We start from the raw sequence: 24,770 nt of genomic DNA on the forward strand, positions 1-24,770 counted from the left end.
CCCAGGCAAGGAGTATTTGCTAAGGTGAGACATTCGTAGAGAAGCTGGGCAGAGTATATTCATGATCTATACAGACCAAGTCATGGAGGGATATAAGTTGAAGAATGTCAGTTCCGTTGACTTCCTGTGCCCATAGTTTTACTATCCAAGTCACTTACAGCAAGTCCATCAAGGAAGGCTTACCTGTAGCTGGATTCCAAGGTCCAGCAAAGCTAACAGTAAACAGTCCTGATGGCTGTGTGCCTGACCACTGAGACTGATATGCAGAGAGAGGGTGGGCTGTGCCAACACAGAAAGAAGACTGAGCTGAGCCATGTCTACATAAACCGAGAGATGCCCGTCTGCAGTTTATTTGGAGGATGGGCAAAGAGTTACTAAATTCACTTCATTTATCACTTTTGCGGTCTATTTATTATTACTTTTATTTATTGCATAGAGACAGTCAGAAATCAACAGGGAAGGAGAAGATAGAGAGGGAGAGAGACAGAGAGACACCTGCAGCCCTACTTCACCACTTACAAAGTTTTCCCCCTGCAGGTGGGGGCCAGGGCTCGAACCTGGGTCCTTGTGCACTGTGACATGTGCGCTCAACCAGGTACGCCACCACCCGGTCAGTTCCTTTGGTACATTTAACAACTTTATTTATTGAGTGATTGGCCACTTAAGTCCTAACACCAGCTGATTTCCTCAGAGAGAATCAACATATCCAAGGTACCGTGCAGAGAAGTCAAGACTGTCACACCTTGTTGGCTGTCGAGAAGAGAAGGAATGACAGAGTTTGCTGAACTCAGCTCAGGGGCAAGGAAGAATTCTACCCAGGCGGGTTACACACGAGAAAGGGTTGTGGAGGACTCAGAGCACCCTGCAGGAGAGCGCTTAAACAGTGCGTGTCTCCTGCCTGGACAGGCATTTGCTTTATTTTTCTCTCCTCTTTATCCTTGACATAGAAATTCAACAAAGGAAAGCAGCCCTCAGCGTCGCTGTTCAGGCTGGCGACCGTGGGCGACTGCACGAGCCAAGCCAGAAACACACGGGGCTCATCAGTTCAGTCTCTCTCTGTTGCCCATAGCCAGAGACTTAGTAAAGACTTACAGTCAGTGCCCACAATTAATCAGTAACAGTGGGAGAGAAAGGAGCTGGGGAGAGAGCACAGGGATTATGCAAACAGCTTTCATACCTGAGGCTCTGAAGCCACAGGGTCAGTTCCCACCACCAGCATAGGCCAGACCTGAGCAGTGCTCTGGCCTCTCTCTCTCTCTCATTAAAATAAAATAAATAAAAGATTTCAAAAGTGATGGGAGAGCAGACAGGAATTAAAGAATAGGAAGGTGGAAGTTTCACTATATACTTTAAATCTTATTTGTTTGTTTTATATTGGATAGAGACAGAGAGAAATTGAGAGAGATGGGGGTTAGAGAGGGAAAATGACAGAGAAGACACCTGCAGCCCTGCTTCACCACTCATGAAACTTTCCCCCACAGGTCGGGGCTCCGGATTGACTGTAATGTGTGAACTCAACCAGGTGCAGCACTGCCTGGCCCAGGAGTAAACTATATTTTACAGGTCATATGGGAAATATCATTTTAGATGATCTCTTAAGTCCCTCCATTCAATCCATAGCCTGGCTCTCACCTGGACATACAGTCACTAATACGTGCACCACAATGAACTTACTGGGCTTGGACTTTGCCTTTGGGAAGTGGTTCCTAACCAGGCAGCCCAAGATGAAAGAAAGAGGAAAGGAGAAATCCCAAGGAATGCAACACAACCCATGCAACCCAGCAGCTGACAATCGAAACAGCCGTTCTGTGTTTGGGGAGGTGAGACTTGCACACCAGGCAAGAGTTCCAGCTGAGGCTCTGTCCCCTGCCCATCAAAATAGCAATGGACCTGGAAGAAGAAGAAGCACTGATCGCCATCTTGGGTTTTTATTCCCCATCAGAGAGTCCCCGGGAGTGACTTCCCACGACTAGACGGCTCTACAGAGCAGGTGCTCACAGACGCCAATGCTGCAGGCCCCGAGACGGTCTCCGTGTGCCATGGCTAGCACGCACATGGCCACGACTGCCCACGCTCATCTTTTTTATTTTGTAACAGATGTAACCGAAAAGGAAACCCAGGCCGTCCCTCTGACAACACTTGGGCCAGCCTGCCCCTGAGCTAGAGCCCGCGGCCCCCGGCCCCGCGTGTCTGCCCCCAGCACGGAGGCCGGTACCTGAGATCCAGAGCAGGCCGTCCGCCACGGAGCCCGTGTGTCTGCCCCCAGCACGGAGGCCGGTCTACCTGAGATCCAGAGCAGGCTGTCCACCACAGAGCCCGTGTGTCTGCCCCCCAGCACGGAGGCCGGTCTACCTGAGATCCAGAGCAGGCTGTCGGCCCCGGCCCCGTGTCTGCCCCCCAGAATGGAGGCCGGTCTACCTGAGATCCAGAGCAGGCCGTCGGCCACGGAGCCCGCGTGTCTGCCCCCCAGAATGGAGGCCGGTCTACCTGAGATCCAGAGCAGGCCGTTGGCCACGGAGCCCGCGTGTCTGCCCCCCAGCACGGAGGCCGGTCTACCTGAGATCCAGAGCAGGCTGTCGGCCCCGGCCCCGTGTCTGCCCCCCAGAATGGAGGCCGGGTACCTGAGATCCAGAGCAGGCTGTCGGCCACGGAGCCCGCGTGTCTGCCCCCCAGAATGGAGGCCAGTCTACCTGAGATCCAGAGCAGGCTGTCGGCCACGGAGCCCGCGTGTCTGCCCCCCAGAATGGAGGCCAGTCTACCTGAGATCCAGAGCAGGCTGTCGGCCACGGAGCCCGCGTGTCTGCCCCCCAGCACGGAGGCCGGTCTACGTGAGATCCAGAGCAGGCTGTCCACCACAGAGCCCGTGTGTCTGCCCCCCAGCACGGAGGCCGGTCTACCTGAGATCCAGAGCAGGCTGTCCACCACAGAGCCCGTGTGTCTGCCCCCAGCACAGAGGCCGGTCTACCTGAGATCCAGAGCAGGCCATCGGCCCCCGGCCCCGCGTGTCTGCCCCCCAGCACGGAGGCCGGTCTACCTGAGATCCAGAGCAGGCTGTCGGCCCCGGCCCCGCGTGTCTGCCCCCCAGAATGGAGGCCGGTCTACCTGAGATCCAGAGCAGGCCGTCGGCCACGGAGCCCGCGTGTCTGCCCCCCAGAATGGAGGCCGGTCTACCTGAGATCCAGAGCAGGCCGTTGGCCACGGAGCCCGCGTGTCTGCCCCCCAGCACGGAGGCCGGTCTACCTGAGATCCAGAGCAGGCTGTCGGCCCCGGCCCCGCGTGTCTGCCCCCCAGCACGGAGGCCGGTCTACCTGAGATCCAGAGCAGGCTGTCCACCACAGAGCCCGTGTGTCTGCCCCCCAGCACGGAGGCCGGTCTACCTGAGATCCAGAGCAGGCTGTCGGCCCCGGCCCCGTGTCTGCCCCCCAGCACGGAGGCCGGTCTACCTGAGATCCAGAGCAGGCTGTCCACCACAGAGCCCGTGTGTCTGCCCCCAGCACAGAGGCCGGTCTACCTGAGATCCAGAGCAGGCCATCGGCCCCCGGCCCCGCGTGTCTGCCCCCCAGCACGGAGGCCGGTCTACCTGAGATCCAGAGCAGGCTGTCGGCCCCGGCCCCGTGTCTGCCCCCCAGCACGGAGGCCGGTCTACCTGAGATCCAGAGCAGGCTGTCCACCACAGAGCCCGTGTGTCTGCCCCCAGCACAGAGGCCGGTCTACCTGAGATCCAGAGCAGGCCATCGGCCCCCGGCCCCGCGTGTCTGCCCCCCAGCACGGAGGCCGGTCTACCTGAGATCCAGAGCAGGCTGTCGGCCCCGGCCCCGCGTGTCTGCCCCCCAGAATGGAGGCCGGTCTACCTGAGATCCAGAGCAGGCCGTCGGCCACGGAGCCCGCGTGTCTGCCCCCCAGAATGGAGGCCGGTCTACCTGAGATCCAGAGCAGGCCGTTGGCCACGGAGCCCGCGTGTCTGCCCCCCAGCACGGAGGCCGGTCTACCTGAGATCCAGAGCAGGCTGTCGGCCCCGGCCCCGTGTCTGCCCCCCAGAATGGAGGCCGGGTACCTGAGATCCAGAGCAGGCTGTCGGCCACGGAGCCCGCGTGTCTGCCCCCCAGAATGGAGGCCAGTCTACCTGAGATCCAGAGCAGGCTGTCGGCCCCGGCCCCGTGTCTGCCCCCCAGAATGGAGGCCGGTCTACCTGAGATCCAGAGCAGGCTGTCGGCCACGGAGCCCGCGTGTCTGCCCCCCAGAATGGAGGCCGGGTACCTGAGATCCAGAGCAGGCTGTCGGCCACGGAGCCCGCGTGTCTGCCCCCCAGAATGGAGGCCGGGTACCTGAGATCCAGAGCAGGCTGTCGGCCCCCGGCCCCGCGTGTCTGCCCCCCAGCACGGAGGCCAGTCTACCTGAGATCCAGAGCAGGCCGTCGGCCACGGAGCCCGCGTGGCAGGAGAGCGAGCGGTCGAAGGCCTGCACGAAGGCCCATCTGTTCTTCCTGGGGCAGTAGCGCTCCACCGTGGGCAGAACCTGGCGCAGCTCGTTTCTGCCCCCGACGGCGTACAGATGCTCCTCCGTGGCGCCCAGAACGAAGTGCTCCCGGCAGTTCTTCATGGGCGCGATCTCGGCCCAGGAGTCACTGCGAGGGTCGTAGCGACAGGCTGTCCTCACGGCGCACGTCCGGCCGCTGGCGTGCTCCACCTCCCCTCCGGCCACGAACAGGAAGCCGCCCATGACGGCCACACAGTGGTGGCTCCTGCCCACGGGCATGGGTGCCAGCTCGCTCCAGTTGGCCACGGCCGCGACCAGGGCATTGTCCGGGTCCACGGGGTTGAAGTAGCGGAGCTCCCTGACTCTGCACACCTCCCGCTTTTTCCCACCGACGATGTAGAGGGTGTCCGACTGGAACCTCGGCTTGGTGCGGCACGTCTGCCACACGGGTTGTGCGTACACGCTCTGGTGGTACTCCAGGGCCTCCTTGACCAGGGCTGTCGCCGTCTCGCTCGCCTGGACAAGGGGGTGCGACAGAGCGACCGTGTGGAGAGTGTCCGCGTCCATCAGGCCAAAGCGAATGCACTGCAGGAGCTCGTCCATGTGTTGGTCATGGCAGTTGTGTTCCAGCCACCTCACAGCCAGCTGAAACAGAGGGAGGGAGGGAGTGAGAGCACAGAGTGAGGAAGACAATACAGAGACCAGGAGGCCAGGAGAGAGGGAGGGAGAGGAGAGGAGAGGAGAGGAGAGGAGAGGAGAGGAGAGCACAGAGTGAGGAAGACAATACAGAGACCAGGAGGCCAGGAGAGAGGGAGGGAGAGGAGAGGAGAGGAGAGGAGAGGAGAGGAGAGCACAGAGTGAGGAAGACAATACAGAGACCAGGAGGCCAGGAGAGAGGGAGGGAGAGGAGAGGAGAGGAGAGGAGAGGAGAGGAGAGGAGAGGAGAGGAGAGGAGAGCACAGAGTGAGGAAGAGAATACAGAGACCAGAGACCATGCAGAGCTGTAGAGGCAGGTGGCAGTGGACTCTTATAGATACCCCATCCATTTTCTGTGTTGTTGTTAGAAACAACAGTGCTATTCCCATGCCTGACTGAAGAAGTTTTTTTCTTTTTTCTTTTCTTTTATATTTATTTATTTATTTTCCCTTTTTGTTGCCCCTGTTGTTTTTCATTGTTGTAGTAGTTAATATTGTTGTTGTTACTGATGTCGTTGTAGTTGGATAGGACAGAGAGAAGTGGAGAGAGGAGGGGAAGACAGAGAGGGGGAGAGAAAGACAGACACCTGCAGACCTGCTTCATCGCCTGTGAAGAGACTCCCCTGCAGGTGGGGAGCTGGGGGCTCGAACCGGGATCCTTACACTGGGTCCTTGCGCTTCACGCCACGTGCGCTTAACCCGCTGCACTACCGCCCAACTCCTGGAAGATTTTTTCTTTCCCACCACAACAGCAGAGAAACAAAAGACCCAAAGCATTCCTGTAGGATTCAGGAACAATGACACTGGCAGCAACACTGCGGGACTAAGGTATGTCTCAGGGATGTCTCAGGGGTGGGTGACCAGTAATCACTTTCCAGAGAGTGACATTACTCTGAGGAAAACGGCCTGTTCCCTTATGCTTCATGCACAAGAGGCTTGGTCCAGTCTATCACCAGGAAAAGTCAACAGCAAGTGGTGTCGTCACATGGAGTCCCGCTGCTGTATCAACACCTGTAATGGAAGGAGGTCTGTGGTCTTCGGAGACCAAAGGGGTACTGAGCTAAAACCATATGACACCAACAGAATGGTTTAGGGAGAGAAACAGGACTTTGCACTTCTGCCCATTCAGTAGGTATGTCAATCAGAAAGCTGAAGCAGTAAAAGAAAAATTTCCTTTTCAATTAGTTTTCATCTTAAAGATAGCTGTCTTTGATGTGCACGATACAAGCAGTTGACCAGAGTAGCTTTTCCGAAGACAGGATCTGCAGTCTGCCTTTTCTTTACAGACACGAGAGCAGACTGAGTCCTCGTCCTTTTGGAAAGTCTAGATTCTTTCAAGAAAGGCATAAAGGCAGATAATGTTTTACTTTATTTACAGGCAAGTAAAATTTCTTCAAATTAAAAGCAAGTGTAAAATTGTGAATAAACAATAAAGCTGACCTAGAGTATTGAAAATAGCATTAATAAAAATCCTACCATGCTCTAATTAACTGAATTAATTGAATTAATATGACTTTATACTGAAGTTGGTAGGCTTTCCCCACACATAGGGATAAAGGAAATACATTTAATTCTTCTACTCTTCAAATGCTATATGAATTATTCTAAGCAGTGCCTATGTTAAATCAAACATCCCAAATAATAAAAATGTGTCTCTGGGTGGGGCCGGGCAATGGTGTTCCAGGTTAAGTGCATATGTCACCATGAACAAGGACCTCAGTTCAAGCCCCGGGTCCCCACCTGCATGGGAGAAGCTTTCTGAGTGGTGAAGCAGTTCTGCAGGTCTCTCTCTTTTTCTCACTCTCTATTTCCCTTTCTCCCACCTCAACTTCTCTCTGTTATATCTACTAAAAGAGAAAAACAAAACAAAACAAACGGCCACCAGGAGTGGTAGATTCTTTGTGTGGGCACTGAGTCTCAGAGATAACCCTAGTAACAATAAAATTATTCTCCACTCTGACACCATCTCCCCAGACAAGACTTTTAGTCCACCTGCACGTTAGCTGTCAGGCTCAGGCAGAAAATTACTAAAGTCATGGGCCCCTTGGAACAGACCTAAAATAGACTTCTTAGCTTCTCCTTACACAAAGACCCCTAGTTTCATCTGCTCTATTCCTACCTTTGGGTTCCTGTTTATTGAACCATTTGTCCTGCTCTATATCTTACTGTCTTTCAGCCACCAAGTAGCAGATGCTACCATGATGCCATCCTGACTCCCCTGGGCAGATGCCCTCACCCATGTGTCCTGGAGCCTCCCCTCCCCAGAGCCCTGCCCCACTAGGGACAGACAGACACAGGCTGGGGGTGTGGATCCACCTGCCAACACCCATGTCCAGTGGAGAAGCAATGACAGAAGCCAGAACTCCCACCTTCTGCTCCCCATAGAGAATTTGGGTCCAGACTCCCAGAGGGATAAACAACAGGGAAGCTTCCAATGGAGGGGAGGGGACAGGGAGCTCTGGTGGTGGGAACTGTGTGGAATTGTACCCCTGTGATCTTACAGTCTTGTTAATCATTACTGAATTACTAATAAAAATTAAAAAATAAAACAAATAAATTAATTAAAAATGTGTCTGCTAGACAACAGAAATGTCACTTGGGTAGAATGTTTGCTTTGTCTTGGGTACCATCTAGGTTTGATCCTAGCCCCTACTGTACTGAACAAAGTTTTGGTGTGGTGTGTCTTTTTTTCTAGTTGTTTTTTTTTCCCTAGAAACTGGCATTTTTAAAAGTAAAGATACTAACTTGATGAACAGAATTTTTATCTCAATATGGTGACATCAGCAAGAATCAAAAATAATGCAAAAGAAAGAAGTCCCTTGTCAATCACCATGTCCCTGCCAGAGGTGGGGGTGTTCCCACAGGCAACACTCTGGTCTTGCACACCCTAACTGTAGAAGGCTCATAGGACAATCCTTCCCGTCAGCTGACTCAACAGCTTAATAATCCACTCTGCCCACAGAGCTTTCAGTAGTCTCAGCAATGCCGTCATAACACTCAAGCTCACTTCTCACGCAGCAGGTAAACTCACTACAACTTTATCTTTGTTGTTTCTCCTCAAGTAATCCAGTAAGTCCAGCTGGTAGCGTTTTCTCTGCAATGAACGTCTCAGCATTTTTACACCCTAAATCAGTGTTTCAACATCTCTTTCCCCCCTCCTTCTCCCTCTCCCTCTCCCTCTCCCTCTCTTTCTCTCTCTCTCTCTCACACACACATACACACACACACTACAGAAACAGCACTGGAGAAATACTGGAGATATGGCTGTCTTCACTCCTCTTTTTATAGCTCAGTGATGTCAATTTAATTATTTAATGTTCTCTTTCCTCAGAAATCAGTTCTTCCTGTGTCAATTAATCATCTGTCATGTCTGTGGACACATTCTGTTTTATCTGTCTTTCTAGCTAACAGCATCAGTATGTGGAGAGTACACAGACCACAATCTAGTCATCAGAATCGGACAGAGAATTGTTTTGTTGGCCGGGCAGTGGCACACCTGGTTAACCTCACACAGTACTAAGCAGAGGACCTGGACAAGGACCCAGGTTCAAGCCCCCACTCCCTACCTGCAGGGGGGAATTATCACAAGTGGTGAAGCAGGTCTCTCTCTCTCTCTCTCTCTCTCTCTCTCTCTATTCCTTCTCTGCCTTCCCCTCCCCTCTCAATTTCTCTGTCCTATCCAATACAATGGAAATAATAAAGGAAAAATGGCTGCCAGGAGCAGTGGGTTCATAGTGCAGGCACTGAGCCCCAGCGATAACCCTGGAGGAAAGAGAGGAGAGAGAGAGAGAGAGAGAGAGAGAGAGAGAGAGAGAGAGAGAGAATCATTCTTTCTATAAAAGAAGCATTTGCTACAGCTTATTCTGATCCATCTCATGGTCAAAGCCTTGGCACACAAAAGGCTCTAAAGATGGGTTGTGTCAATGTCTTTTCGTAGCTGTTTCCTGGGCTATTTCTCTTGAACAATCAGCATTACTTTATGGATCTAGCTCAGGCGCCAGTTTCCTCGCTTACTGCCTCACCTGTGTGGCTCTCCTAGACCTGCAGGCTTCACAACTCCACACCACACTTAGTGACTACTGAACTCTCCCACCGAAAACCCTCTCTCACAGGACTGGGGCTTGCTGCACTCCGAGTTTTATTTTAGCAATGTGATTTACATTACAGACTTTAAGGTCCTCGATGAATGAGATAGTAGAGCAAGAAAAATGTTACAAGGAATCTATTTGATTTACGTTCTTAGGTTTACAAATGCAAACTAAATCCAGGCAAGTTCCTTGACTTAGACCACGTAAGCTGACTAAGATGTGGAGAAGCTGGAATTACAATCTTGATTTTTAAATCACACAATGCTTTTCTATGAGATCACATCATTGTCTGTTCATCAATAATTATCTTTATAAAATATTTTCATTTACCCTAATGAGGGGGAGAGAGAGAGAGAGACGGAGACCAGAGCCCTGCTCAGCTCAGGCTTATGTTGGTTCTGGGGACTGAACCTGGGACCTCAGAGTCTCAGGCATGGAAATATTTTGCATGACCACTATGCTATTTCCCCAGTCCCATCAAGAATTATCTTAAGTTAAAAACCAGAAAAATACACTTAAGAAGAAATGGAGCTTTCATACTGTTAAATTAGCAATTAAATTAAGCTGACCTTTTGAAAAGTATGCTTCTCTTCTCCAAGAGAGTTAGATGACAATGTTTTTCAATGAGCTCCTTGAATTGAACAAATTTACGAGTTTGCAACTAAAAAACAAAGCAAAGTAACTGTTTAGGAGAAAGGCCCCTCTGAGGCTTGAACGATCAACTCAGCTTTGTGGTACTATATGCCACTTCTATTTTATTTCATTTTGTTTTGATTTTGTTACTAGGAGTGCATATTAACACCAGTCACACTCAAAGCAGAATCTGTGTTTGGAGTAGGGCACCAACGTAAAAATCTCTGGGTGGAAGGTGACGGTAGAAGTTCAGCTTCACTGGGGGGTGGGGGGTGGGGGAGAAATGGGACACAGACTTTTTTTGGTGGTGGGAGTGGTGTTTATATGCTATTTCTTTATTTGTGCTGCTACGGCTCTAAGACGCACACTTCCACTGATCCTGGGGAATTTTTTTGTTCTTTTTATTCTCTCTGCATGTGAAAGCTCACACGTGAACACACACACCTACAGAGAAAGAGGGAGGGAGAGTGGAAGAGAGAGAGAGAGAGGAGAGGAAGAGAGAGAGGAAGGGGGAGAGAGAGAGAGGAAGAGAGAGAGAAAGAGAGAGAGAGAGAGGAAGAGAGAGAGAGGAAGAGAGGAAGAGAGAGAGAAAGAGAGAGAGAAAGAGAAAGAGAGAGGAAGAGAGAGAGAGAGGAAGAGAGAGAGAGAGGAGAGGAAGAGAAAGAGAGAGAAAGAGAGAGAGAGAGGAAGAGAGAGAGAGAGAGGAGAGGAAGAGAAAGAGAGAGGAAGAGAGAGAGAGAAGAAGAGAGAACGAGAGAGATCCACACACAGAAACAGAAGCACTCCAGTCCCAGCCACCATCTGTTGAGTTTCCCCAGATGCCACGATGCTTCCACCAGGTGCCAGGGCTTGAGCCCAGGATTTTGTACACAGTACAGCGCACGCTCCCAGATACACACACTTCATCTCCAACTTGGCGTTGGAACTAGCCCTGACTCAGACACAAATGGGAGACGTGTGCCTTTCCTCAGGACTGCTGCCTCCTCAGCCTTGCTCCTGTGCGGCGGGGCACAAAGTCATACACAGTTCCCAGTGAAGTCTGCACAACCCTCACGTCCACAAAGTTTGCTCGGATCCAACCGGACGCATGATGTCCACAAGTTTGCTCGGATCCAACTAGACACGTGACTTGCTTCTCAGGAACACAGCGTGCTACAGTCAGAGACGTCCTCTGTCATGTTGTGACCCAGTTTCTTTTGCTGTTCATTCTTGAACACCCTCGGAGTCGTGCTTGGTTCTGAACGCTAATCTCCTGATCGTTTGAAATAAGCAGTCCTTCTGAAAATGAACTGTGACTACATATATTCGTAAGTACGTGCACTACATAGCCTGGGCTTAAAACAATACCAAAAGGCCAGAAGTCTCACAATCATAGGTCTCCTAAAAATACATATATGAATCACAAAATCAGCCCAAATCCAAGAATACACACCAGCACACTCTTTTCTATTCTGCAGGTGTGTGTCTCCTTTTAAGAGGGGTGTCCATTTGACGTACTGTCAAGTGTTTTTAACTAACACTAATAAAGACAAAACCCCTTAACAACAACATTGTCTGAAACTTTTATTTTTTGGTCTTCAGAAATTATTCCTTTCCACTTGAGAGGTTAGTCTTATCACGAAATTCATGAGTTCTGAAAAAAAGAATACTTTTTTTTTTTTTTACTATAGTCTTGTCCGGCCCCCTTGGCCAGGAGACAAGTACAATGACTCTCCTATCTACAGCTTGGCTGCAGACAGGTTTGCTAATGGGCCAGCTAGGTGATCCCTTCACAGGAGCGCATGCTGTGGAGGCAGCCTTGTCTCTGTCCTTGCCAGTCCTGTCAGCCCACGGAGAGAAGCCAGGGCACCAGCTCCCGCAGCGTCCAGGAAGCAGCTTAAGTCCCCTGCTTCCACAGAGCCGGAGAGCCACAGAGCAAGGGCACAGGAGCGCTTCAGCAAGCAGCTGCCTCTCGGAATGGCCACGCGGGAGCCGGGTGTGTGGAGGGGCGGCAGCAAGCAGCGCGGAGTCCTGAGCACAGGCGTTAGTGAAAGGTCGGTGCTGCACAGAGGACGTTCCTCTTTCCGCCTACAAGCACACTGTTGAATCCACATCCTCAAAGGGAAGCTGAATGGACTGTTGCGCACTACAGCAAGCACGCCATTCTACACACCACCGTATGAGGCCCGCAGCCTCTCAAACCTGCGTCTGTATCCAGACACTCTTCCGAGGCTGCTCAGTCTCTTCCTGTTGGTCTGCTTCTAAATTCTGCTTCTAAGACCCCTTCTGTTGCGTTGCTGGACGCTGTGGTCTATTTACATCATCACTGTTTTCACTGGTTTAATCCCCACTGGTTCCTGCGCTTTTTCCTTCTCCCCACCCCCTATCCTACGGACATCCTCTTCCTGATACTTCCGCCTCAGGAGATAAAAAGGACAGGATTTTCTAATGAAGAGAGATTAGATTGTTGAACTGCATCCCCGCTCGTCAATGAAGACTGAACTGCGTTCCCAGCTCAGCCATGAGTCCCTGGTCGTCTCTCTCCCGCCCGTGAAGCCAGCCCCGAACTGGGACCCGCATCTTCCTAGAGATGTGGAAGGTGTCCTAGAGCAGGTGGGCCGGTGTGGAGGGCTTGTCTCACTGGGGGGTTCATTCATGGAAGGCCCTAACAGAGAAATAATTAAGCCAGAATAGTGACTGTCACTGAGGGAAACTCGTATTAATAAAGAAACGCACCAAGTTCTGCAGCCACATTCTGCTCCTTGAGACCAAATGCAAAGTTTACGTTCCAAAGACAATGTTCTCATAAAATCCGAAAGCACCAGGAACCAGGGACGTAATACCAAAGCACCTTCTTCTACCAGAACAGCGACAGTGTTTCCACGGAGGGATGCTGAGCATCCTAACAGTGCTCACCGGAGTGCTAGAATTAAAACTGTGTCAACATTTTGCTTGTGAAACAGCCTTTTCAGGGAGGTTGCACATGATCAGCCATTACAGCTGACTGCAGACTTACATAAGACACACAGGCTGTTTTTTTTTCCTTCCAAGAAATATAATTCAATAGAATCAAATCTGATGAGAATCATAGTTCATGTACTGTCAGAAAAATATTCAGACAGATTTAAAAAATAATATTCAAGGAGGCAGGTGGTAGTGCACCTGGTTAATCACGCACATGGTTACAGCGCACAAGGACCTGGGTTCAAGCCCCTGGCTCCCACCTGCAGGGGGAAGACTTCACGAGTGGTGAAGCAGGGCTGCAGGTGTCTCTCTGTCTCTCTCTATCTGCTCCTTCTCAATTTCTCTCTGACTATCCAATCATAAATCAATGAACAAATGTATGTTCCACTTAGCAGATATTACACACACTTCTTCCCTGTTCATTTAAAGCTTGTGATGTTGAGAGGCAGACAGTCAGCATGGGACTTGTGACCTGATAGCCATTTTGTAGCCATTCAAAAAAAATTTATTTTTATTTTTATTGGATAGAAACAGCCAGAAATTGAGAGGACTGGGGAAATTGGGAGAGAGACAGAGAGACACCTGCAGCCCTTCTTCACCACTCTGAAGCTTTCCCTCTACAGGTGGGGGTTGGAGGCTCGAACCCGGATCCTTGCGCACTGTAACAAGTGCACTCAACCAGGTACGCCACCACCCGGTCCCCCTTCGTAGCCATTTTTAAAGGTGCACACTGCAGAGCACCAAAAGCAAGAGTCTTGATGGGAAGAATGTTTCTGTCACATGGATGAGGACAAACACGTAGGACTGACTCAGCCCCAGTTATCACTGGGCTCGGTGCCTGCACTACAAATCCACTGCTCCTGGTGGACATTTTACTTTTCCATTGCTGTTGTTGTTGCTGCTGCTGCTGTTGGGTAGCACGGAGAGAAACGGAGAGAGGAGGGGAAGACAGAGAGGGGGAGAGACAGACAGACACCTGCAGACCTGCTTCACCGCCTGTGAAGTGACTCCCCTGCAGGTGGGGGCCTGGGGCCTCGAACTGGGATCCTTGCGCTTCGTAATATGCGCACTTAACTTGCTGCGCTACTGCCCGGCCATTAGAACTGTGCTTTGAAGCAGAATATTTTCAAATTCTTTTAGATAGGAGACATAACCAAAATTAATCACTGTTCCCAGCATCTGAGACACAGATTTTTATAGCACACGAGTTTTTATAAATCCCTTTCTAGCAAAACACAGCAATGGAGGCTGGGTGGTGGTGTACCTGTTTAAGCACTTATATCAACATGGGCAAGGCCGTGGGTTCGAGCCCCGACTCCCCATGTGTAGGGGTGATATTTCATGAGTGGTGAAGTAGGGCTTCTCCCTCTCTCCCTCCCCATCCTCTCTCAAGTTCTCTCTGTCCTGTTAAATAAAACTAGAAAGAAAAATAAATAAAAGGAAAATAAAGGTTATAAGGAGCAGTGGATTCACAATGCTGGCACCCAGTCCCAGAGATAACCCTGGAGGCAAAAAAGAAACACAGTGATGTCTTTTTCTGTCTGTATTCACCAGCAACGTGTGTGTGTGTGTGTGTATGTGTGTGCGTGTGCGTATGCGTGTGTGTGTGTGTGTGTGTGTGTGTGTGTACATGCAGACCCACATGTACAGAATCAGGTTGAATAACAGTTTTTTTCTCGCTGAGAACAGCCTTGTCCAGTTCATATTATCTATCTTAATACACCCTACCTCTTGTAGAGCTAAAATATTCATAGCTGAAGTTTTAAATTTGTAAGGCAACTGTCTCCAGGCATTGTTTATTTAGAATCCCAGAATGAGTCTTATATACAAAAGTAAATGATTAGGACTTTGTTGATGTAAATTTTTAAACCTCAGGATTGTATTTAAATAGACCATTCCCATGTATAGTTCTCTCAGATTTTCAGATAGGAAGAATGTGCGAAAGACAAGCAAAGGCCAGCTGTCCTAGAAGTCATCTCTGCAAACGATGCTGGAGGGAAATGCTTCCCTGTCTTTGCTACATGAATCCTTAGAAATGTCATAGATTTCTGCTTGGATGGTCTGACCACAACCTGAGCCCAGAGTCAACACTCATCCATCTAAGTAACAGGTTCGTGTCTGCATATCTGTAAATGTCCGTCTGAGTAGGAAAGACTCAGTGAGATAGTAAACCTATATGGTCAGAGCAGCACCGGCAAGTGAGACTATATGGTGAGATCAGCACCGGCAAGTGAGACTATGTGGTGAGGGCAGCACCGGCAAGTGAGACTATATGGTGAGGGCAGCACCGGCAAGTGAGACTGTGGTGAGGGCAGCACCGGCAAGTGAGACTGTGTGGTGAGATCGGCACCGGCAAGTGAGACTGTGTGGTGAGGGCAGCACCGGCAAGTGAGACTGTGTGGTGAGATCAGCACCGGCAAGTGAGACTGTGTGGTGAGATCGGCACCGGCAAGTGAGACTGTGTGGTGAGGGCAGCACCGGCAAGTGAGACTGTGGTGAGATCGGCACCGGCAAGTGAGACTGTGTGGTGAGATCGGCACCGGCAAGTGAGACTGTGTGGTGAGATCAGCACCGGCAAGTGAGACTGTGTGGTGAGGGCAGCACCGGCAAGTGAGACTGTGTGGTGAGGGCGGCACCGGCAAGTGAGACTGTGTGGTGAGATCAGCACCGGCAAGTGAGACTGTGTGGTGAGGGCGGCACCGGCAAGTGAGACTGTGTGGTGAGATCGGCACCGGCAAGTGAGACTGTGTGGTGAGATCGGCACCGGCAAGTGAGACTGTGTGGTGAGATCGGCACTGGCAAGTGAGACTGTGTGGTGAGGGCAGCACCGGCAAGTGAGACTGTGTGGTGAGATCGGCACCGGCAAGTGAGACTGTGTGGTGAGATCGGCACCGGCAAGTGAGACTGTGTGGTGAGATCGGCACCGGCAAGTGAGACTGTGTGGTGAGGGCAGCACCGGCAAGTGAGACTGTGTGGTGAGATCGGCACCGGCAAGTGAGACTGTGTGGTGAGATCGGCACCGGCAAGTGAGACTGTGTGGTGAGGGCGGCACCGGCAAGTGAGACTGTGTGGTGAGATCGGCACCGGCAAGTGAGACTGTGTGGTGAGATCGGCACCGGCAAGTGAGACTGTGTGGTGAGATCGGCACTGGCAAGTGAGACTGTGTGGTGAGGGCAGCACCGGCAAGTGAGACTGTGTGGTGAGATCGGCACCGGCAAGTGAGACTGTGTGGTGAGATCGGCACCGGCAAGTGAGACTGTGTGGTGAGGGCGGCACCGGCAAGTGAGACTGTGTGGTGAGGGCAGCACCGGCAAGTGAGACTGTGTGGTGAGGGCAGCACCGGCAAGCGAGACTGTGTGGTGAGATCGGCACCGGCAAGCGAGACTGTGTGGTGAGGGCGGCACCGGCAAGTGAGACTGTGTGGTGAGGGCAGCACCGGCAAGTGAGACTGTGTGGTGAGGGCAGCACCGGCAAGCGAGACTGTGTGGTGAGATCGGCACCGGCAAGCGAGACTGTGTGGTGAGATCGGCACCGGCAAGTGAGACTGTGTGGTGAGATCGGCACCGGCAAGCGAGACTGTGTGGTGAGATCGGCACCGGCAAGCGAGACTGTGTGGTGAGATCGGCACCGGCAAGCGAGACTATGTGGTGAGAGCAGCAATGTAGCAATGGTTTCTATTGTTTTAACTGGCTGGATTAGTGTACCCTGCAGGCAGGGTGGGTCTCTAGGTAGAAAGAATATAGATCAAGCAAAACAATGATTATGTAAATAGACCATAGTGTCAGCAATGGATGGAGCAGGGTGCTGCCCGATATCCTGCTTAAGGATATTGGTTTGACACTTGGCACTGCATGACTCACCATGGATGGAGTGGTGTCTGCTCTCCCCTGCTCTCTCCTCCCTTCCCTTCCCCTCCTCTCCTCTCCTCTCTTTAAGAGAGAATGATTCCAGAGAAAGAGCTCACCTGGCAGAGCACAGCTGATGCTCACTGCCCAAGTGAGCTGAGGCACCGTGTGTGAGTTGTTACGACCTTGGAGAGAGCGTCAGCACATAGTCTCTCCCATTCTCTACCCCTCTCTCTGCCTGAAAAAAGCAGAGGAGACTGGTGGAATCATGCATGTGGAGCCCAGCTCCACAAAGACAAAACCAAAGGAACTCAAATGGGCTCACTGGGCCAGGTGACTCAGCAATGCCCAGCAAGTTCAAGGTCCCGGATGCCTCCCCTAGTCACTCAAATAAGAAAGAAACTCCAACTCAGTCAGGTCCACGAGTTGTCTGAAACCTCAACTCACTTAACTTACTGGCGAGAAACAGATAGAGACAGACAAAGCGTTCTGACAAAAATCAAACCACTGATTGCCCTAGCTAACTGTTTTCTTCCTGTTTGCTTGTCTCTGGAAACATGATGTGATCATAGCAATCTTCTTTTAGCTTTCATTCACCCTTTCCTTGGTCTTGTACTAAGAGCCTCTTATGTAACACAGTGGTTAGATTCAGCACCCCCATTCTCATTTGTCATTCACCCTCTAGCTTGAACACTGTCATAAAGCTCAAGGTTTGTACATTTTAAAAAGTATTTTCATGTATTTATGATACAGAGAAAATGGAGAGGGAAGAGGTGATAGGGAGAGAGAAAAAGAGACACTTGCAGTGCTGCTTCACCACTTGTGAAGCTTCACTTCTGCCACTGAGAGGCAGGGGCTTGAACCTGGGTCCTTGGGTACTGTGGTATGTGCGCTCAGTCAGGCGCGCCACGGCCGGATACCTCAAGGTTTATTCTGTACCTTGAGTGTGATGTTATGTTTTGAAACATATTCATGGACTATGGAATTAAGAGAATAAAAGTCTTGAAACATGTGGAAGTTTCAGTTTTACAGAGATGCAAGAACCATAATTTTTATGTTGCGATTTACCTCTTGGGTGTCTTAAATACTGCGGGCACATTTATAAACTGTGTGGTTTAAAAAGAGCTGTTGAATGTGCAAATGTGCCCTGAGGGCATCAAGCCTTCGATCATTTCTTTCTTTACTGACTCAGTCATCATGAGCCCGTAGCAGGCTCACTGGCACATACACTCCTTAATAATCCAAGTGACCTGACAGGCTCCTCAAGGCAGCACCAGTCACTGCTCCAAAAACGCCGAGTCCCTCACACAGGTGTGTGACGACGGGCAGAAAAGCCCAGCAAGTATGGAAGCTGTATTAGCAGGACTGATGTTGGCAGCCTCCAAATCACCCTAACGGCATTCTCAAAGGCCATGCTGAGCACCATCCATCCACAGCTCCAGAACACGGTGTGGAGGTTTGGCGCTCACTAACTAGCGCTCAGTGGCAGGTTCTGGCTGAGCCACTAAGGAGCAGGAGCTGCAGTGCTGAGCCTGGAATCCAGGGGCCTCTCTGACTTCCCGGGAGCACAGAAATGTGACGCCAGCCACCGGTCGCCTTCTCTCTGTGAACAGCAGTCTGGCTACTGATGCTTAACTAGCATATGTCAAACTGCATATTCATCCTCATCCTCTCTCTCTCTCTCTCTCTCTCTCTCTCTCTCTCCCTGCTGGGCTTGCATTGCGGGAGAGAGACCAGGAACTTGTGGCGGCGTGGTAATACAATTTATTTTTATATAGACACCATTCCCACCACCACTAGACTGTGTCCCATCCCACCCCCCACACACACACACACAGCCCCGGGAAGCTGAATGTCCACCCTCCCCCTCACCACAGGGTTTTTACTTTGGTGCCCATACAAATCTTTATTCATGCGGGAGCCCCAGAGTCGGGTGTGAGCACAGCAGGTTACGCCACACAGTGCCAAACTGCAATGGCCTGTGTCTGCCTCCCTGTCTGCATGCCTGCCCTCCTCCAGGTCGGGACATGGAAAAAGAGAGAAACCAGAAACAGAAGTGGCTTTATAGGATAAAACCAGAAGTGGCAAGTCAGAAACGGAAATGGCTAGGAAAAGGGGGTGGAGAAAGGAAAAAGGCATGCTGGGAAATTCCTTAGCAACTGTTGCGATGGTCTTAACTGGTGGGATTAATGTTACTCTGCAGGCAGGGCAGGTCTCGAGGTAGAAAGAAGACAGATCAATAGGATGGATGGGGAATCTCTCAGGCAAAACAACGGTTCTGTAAATAGGCCCTAGTGTCAGCAACAGAGCAGGAGGCCTGGCTTAATGCCCGACATCTCCCCCCAACTCCCAGAACACTGGTTTATGGTGGTGCTGGCAAATAACCCTGAAAGTTTGGTGCCGCAGACATGACAGACTTTCTGCAAAGCCATGACTCCATCCCTCCAGCCCGGCACACTGCATTCTGTGCCTCCATTTCATCACAGGATTGATGACATCACTGAGGCCAGGCAGTAGCGCACCTGGGCAAGGGTCTGGGTTCGAGCCCCTGGTCCCCACCTGCAAGGGGAAAGAGTGGTGAAGCAGGGCTCAGGTCTCTCTCCTTCCCTCTCCCTCTCCCTCTCCCCTCTCAATTTATCTCTATCCAATAATAAATAAATAAAAATGTGTTGTCTTTCCCTAGTAAGAGAGAGGCACACTGGGAGTATGGACCAACCAGTCAACGCCCATGTTCAGCGGGGAAGCAATGACAGAAGCCAGACCTTCCACCTTCTGCATCCCACAGTGACCCTGGGTCCATACTCCCAGAGGGATAGAGAATGGGAAAGCTGTCAGGGGAGGGGATGGGATACGGAGTTCTGGTGGTGGGAACTGTGTGGAGTTGTGCCCCTCTTATCCTGTTTTGTCAGTGTTTCCTTTTTATAAATAAATAATAATAATAAAAAGAAACAGTGCTGGGTAGTCGCAGCGGGTTAAGCGCATGTGGCACAAAGCACAAGGACCAGCGTGAGGATCCTGGTTGGAGCCCCCGGCTCCCCACCTGCAGGGGGGTCATTTCACAGGCAGTAAAGCAGGTCTGCAGGTGTCTGTCTTTCTCTCCCCCTCTCTGTCTTCCCCTCCTCTCTCCATTTCTCTCTGTGCTGTCCAACAACGATGACATCAATAACAACAATAATAACTACAACAATAAAAACAAGGGCAACAAAAGATAATAAACAAACATTTTTTTTAAAAAAGAAACAATGCTAAAAATGTGTTCTTTCAAATAAATAAGTTACTAAGGGACAACACACCTATATTTCCATCTTGCAACACCTTGGAGTTGGACACAGGTTATATTTTCATCACAGAAGATACTCTCTGCGCATGCCCACTGGGGGTTGCTGTGGGGAAGGTGTGGGAAGCGAGTTAGAGAACTAGTGTCTAAGCAGAAGCCAGCAGGGACAGAGCTGTAGACAGCAGCCCAGTTCCAGCAACCAGCAGGCTGGCAGCTTCAGACGGCTGCCTAGGGGTGAGGGCCTGCACCCGATCAGAAGTGAGGCGAAGTTTGCAGCAGGTTCGAAGGTGATCTGAGAGAAGACTCCTCGCTCAGCCCCCGTGTCTGGCCCGCAGGAAGAAAACCCCTGCTTGTGAAGGCACAGAAAGCTGGAATTAAGAGACTGAAATAGAGAAATCATAGAACTGACATTTTTTCCTTTTGAATAAAAAAAAAAAACAACCATTTTTTTTCAATGTGTTTGAAGTGGAAGGGGTCTTCGTAGATGGAGAAATGATCAAAGGAGGAAGAGAAGCCAGGCCCAGTGGCCAAGTCTCACCGAGGGATCAAAGCAGCCCAAGAGGGAAAGTCTGAGACTCCGACTCCCGGCGCAGGGCGGGCACAGCTGAGGGGCGTCTTGGGAGAACAGGCCGCACGGCAGTGCCAGGCCATGGCGGATGGCTCATGTGAACACAAACCCTTTAGTGGGACCCGGTCTCCAAAGTCAGACGCAAGGGTCAGGGAGGGGCGCAATCTGTCTGGCGTATCCCCAAATCAACGTGAAAACATGAATTATATTTCCATTGAAAAGAGCCCCATTAACTTGCAAACACAGTGGATCTACAGTTTAAAATAACTCGTTCTTATACCACTTTTCTAAGTACCAAAAAATGATTTGACAGACATACTTCTCTCCTAGCTACCTCTTTGACTCCATTACTCTAACAAGACATAAATAATAAATTAATAATAATATTGTTTATTTATTTATTTAGGATAGATACAGAGAGAAATTGAGAGGGAAGGGGGAAACAGAGATGGAGGAAAGAGAGTCCAGGTGGTGACACACCTGTTTGAATGTGTACATCATAGGGCACAAGGACCCCGGGTTCAAGCCCCCGGTCCCCACCTGTAGGGGGGGAGTTTTGTGAGTGGTGAAGCAGGGTTGCAGGTGTCTCTCTGTCTCTCTCCCTCTCTATCACCCCTCCCTTCTTGATTCCTGGCTGTCTCTATCCAATAAAAATGTAAAGATAATACAAAAAAGAGAGATGGTTTAATAAAGGGGAGGAGGCACGTGCAGCTCTGTTCACTGCTCGTGAAGCTTCCCCCCTGCAGGTGGGGACCAGGGGCTCGAACCTGGGTCCTTGCACACTGTAACATGTGCGCTAACCTGGTGTGCCACTGCCCAAGCCCAGTAACCCCTCGGGACCACTTTATCTTATTTTTACACAAACAAAAACAAGCGCTAGTGGGCTAGTGCAGTGAGGAATCCTGTGGGCTCTGTACAGGTATCACCACAACCTCGCTCCACTTCATCTCATTCATTTATTTTAATTTCCTTACTGGGGGACTAAAGGTCTACAGCTGACATTGAATCCAGTAGTTGGTCCATATGTAACATTTCTGTTTTCCACATAACAATTCACCCCCACCAGGTCCTCCTCTGCCATCACGTTCCAGGCCTGAGCCTCCCCCCACCCGAGCCTCGCTTTGGTCCATACAGCACCTCGCTTCTTTTTATCTGAACACTGCAGAGGGTGCTGCCTCTTAAGTGCAGGAGTGTTAGGACAGTGACTGGATGCACTGACTGAATTCACTCTGGGGCACTGCTTCTGCTGCGTGCTCAGTGCTACAGCTCCAGGACAACTTTCATTATTATTTTATTACTATTTTATGATGATCTAAGTTGAAGAGACACATATGGACAGGAAGAGCAGGAGAGACACCCCAGCACCAAAGCATGTCCCGCACTGGCCTACTCCCAGAGGGGAACACACACCATTCCTGATGGCACTGGAGCTAGAGCCCTGTCTGCACACCCGCCGGGCATGGGCATGGGCACAGGCATGGGCACAGGCATGGGCACAGACACGAGCATGGGCACAGGCATGGGCACAGACATGGGCACAGGCATGGGCACAGACATGGACACAGACATGAGCATGGGCACAGGCATGGGCACAGACATGGGCACAGACATGAGCATGGGCACAGGCATGGGCACAGACATGGGCACAGGCATGGGCACAGACATGGACACAGACATGAGCATGGGCACAGGCATGGGCACAGACATGGACACAGACATGAGCATGGGCACAGGCATGGGCACAGACATGGGCACAGACATGAGCATGGGCACAGGCATGGGCACAGACATGGGCACAGACATGGACACGGGCACAGACATAAGCATGGGCACAGACATGGGCACAGACATGGACACAGGCATGGGCACAGGCATGGACATGGGCACAGACATGGGCACGGGCACAGACATGGGCACAGACATGGGCATGGGCACAGACATGGGCATGGGCACAGACACGGGCACAGACATGGGCACAGGCACAGACATGGGTACGGGCACAGGCAGGCTGCTCTCCCCTGAATTCACTGTGGAAGCCTCTTTGGGTGAGACTAAGTCATCACTTAATAACGATGACTGTTACCAAGCACTCAGAAGTGAGCAGACTTCCTAAGAAATGGTATCACGTGGAGCCAGAGAGCTTGAGGTGAACATTAGAACCACAGTGACGCTGACACCTCAGCAGCTACAGCTACCTGCTCTAGAATGGCAGGTGACAGGGCCAACGGGCTTCATCTGGAGGCTTCCTGCCTTGCCCTCCACATGACCCTGGCTCCAGCCCTACTGCACTATGGGAAGCTTCCTCTCTTTCTCTCTCTCTAGTTTGCTCTCACTCAATCTCTCTCTGTCTTCCTCCTCTCCTTCCCCACCACCCCCATATAAATCTGGAAAAATCAGCTTGGAGCAGAGAAGCATTGACGACAAGAAGATGACTGGCATGTGAGAAGAAGTGCTCCCATCACACAGATCTAAGGTACAGATGCTCACTGGAGGAAGGGCGCTGAGGTCAGCACACGGGGGAAAAAGGAAGACAAGGTCCAGTCTCCCGATGTCTTTCAGTGGTCTTAGAAGCCCACTCCTCTGCAGAACTTACAGACCACCGATTCCATTTTTCCTTTCCCTCTGTTTTTCTTTAAAGACATGCATACAAGGTGAGAATGAGCTGCACACAGAGAAACATCACTAGCCATACACACTTTCTTGCGAGTCTCTGTCTGAACTGGACCAAGATGGGAGGTGCTGGGTCTACACATGAAGAAGCGAGTCATGTTCATGAACCTTCTTGCCGCTACAGGCCAACGTCTCCACCCCTCCCTCCCGCTTTCCAAAGAGGGAAAAAGAGAAGGCTAGTGCTCTTGATGCAGGAATGCAGCCAAGCGAAGACATGCCAGCGAGAGGAGGGGAGAGGGGGAGGCTGTGGCTCCGTGGAGGCTGGGCAGCCTTGGGCTGACTCCCTTTGCTGGTCAGGGGCAGAGAACACAAGTCGCTGCCCAGCAGACTGACCAGAGCGCCTCTGCCACGCGTGCCCACGCCTCCCCACCACACACGTGACGTGGAAACATTTGCTCTACGGGAGGACAGTGATTAGGATGGGTTTTCAAGCTTCCATTGTCAAGTGGAAATAAAAGAAAATTGCTCTTCTCCATGCGTCGTGCCTCTGAGCTCCATCTGAAAAAAAAAAAAAAAAAGGCAGAGAAAGCTGCTGTGAAGGTCACCGAGTGAAAGAACTTCCTCAGGGCACAGAATAAATTAAATCCCAAGGAAAAAATAAAATGTGATTTCCAGAGTGTAAGGCACAAACTCCAGATGACAATGATTGACAGGCAAACTATATCCGTGCAATCTCCAAGACTGCACGTTCTCATTTACCTCAGTGTAGCCGACGAGCGCCCATTAAACAGCCGTCTGATGCCCAAATTAACCTTCTTGGCAAACTGAAAGAGGCACAAACTATCATAATCAACCTTTCATTATCACAGCAGCCTCTAGTTAAAGGGTCAGAATAATTGTGCCATCAGAGCCTTGATTGTTTTCAATCAACAGCCGGCTGGAGTGACAGCTCAGTGATGGAAGGGTCTGATGAAACGGCGGCAGCCCTAATCAGAGCAGATGAAAGGAAGGCATGATTGGTGCAAATGAACAGTCGTGCCTCTCCTTTTCATTTACAATCTGAAATTACTCTTAAATTTGTGGCGCTTGCCCCCCCCTTCCCTCCCTTATGAGCACCACTGAGAGATTGTTTGACTTATTATGAGTCCTGACAGTGCAGAGTTAGAAAACACAGGTAGAGTTATCGGCTGAGGCTTTAAGTGAGTATTCAGCATAATTCTAACAAATTCACTCTTGAAAAGCACAAAAATGACTCAAAAGGCTTCCAATGACCTAACCTCGCGGTGCTGTTTGATTAACAGGCCCAGGCGTGCTGCTGGCACTGGGGGTGAGCAGAAGGTACAACGTGGGGCAGAAATCCCTGGGCAAAGCACTACTGTGCCGTGTGGGCGCACCGGGTTCGAGTGTGGCCACCACTGTCATGAAGGAAGCTTTAGTGCTGTGGTCTCTTTCAGTTCCTCTTCCCCTCTGTCTCTACCTAAAATAGACAAGTTGCTTTTATTTATTTACTTATGAGGATGATAGGAGGAGAGAGAGAGAGAGAGAGAGAGAGAGAGAGAGAGAGAGAGCACCAGACATCACTCTGGCATATGTGCTGCCAGGGGACTGAACTCATTCTTGGAAGTCCAATGCTTT

The 24,770-nt window shown here is 50.9% G+C and overlaps 1 protein-coding gene across 7 annotated transcripts in view; it reads right to left on the reverse strand.

Moving 5' to 3' along the window:
* The window catches only part of KLHL32 (kelch like family member 32), a 218,633-nt gene that overhangs the window by 39,505 nt on the left and 154,358 nt on the right, over positions 1–24,770 (reverse strand). For 5 of the 7 annotated variants that reach the window (XM_060190744.1, XM_060190743.1, XM_060190742.1 and 2 more), the window contains one exon: positions 4,395–5,121. In XM_060190744.1, coding sequence (XP_060046727.1) covers positions 4,395–5,121 — 727 coding nt within the window. Of the gene's footprint in view, positions 1–2,215; positions 2,236–2,418; positions 2,453–4,394; positions 5,122–24,770 lie in introns of those variants that run through there. The other 2 variants (XM_060190746.1, XM_007525703.3) reach the window with 2 other exon arrangements.

This window comes from Erinaceus europaeus, chromosome 4 (genome assembly GCF_950295315.1).
Source record: "Erinaceus europaeus chromosome 4, mEriEur2.1, whole genome shotgun sequence".
Lineage (NCBI taxonomy): Eukaryota > Metazoa > Chordata > Mammalia > Eulipotyphla > Erinaceidae > Erinaceus > Erinaceus europaeus.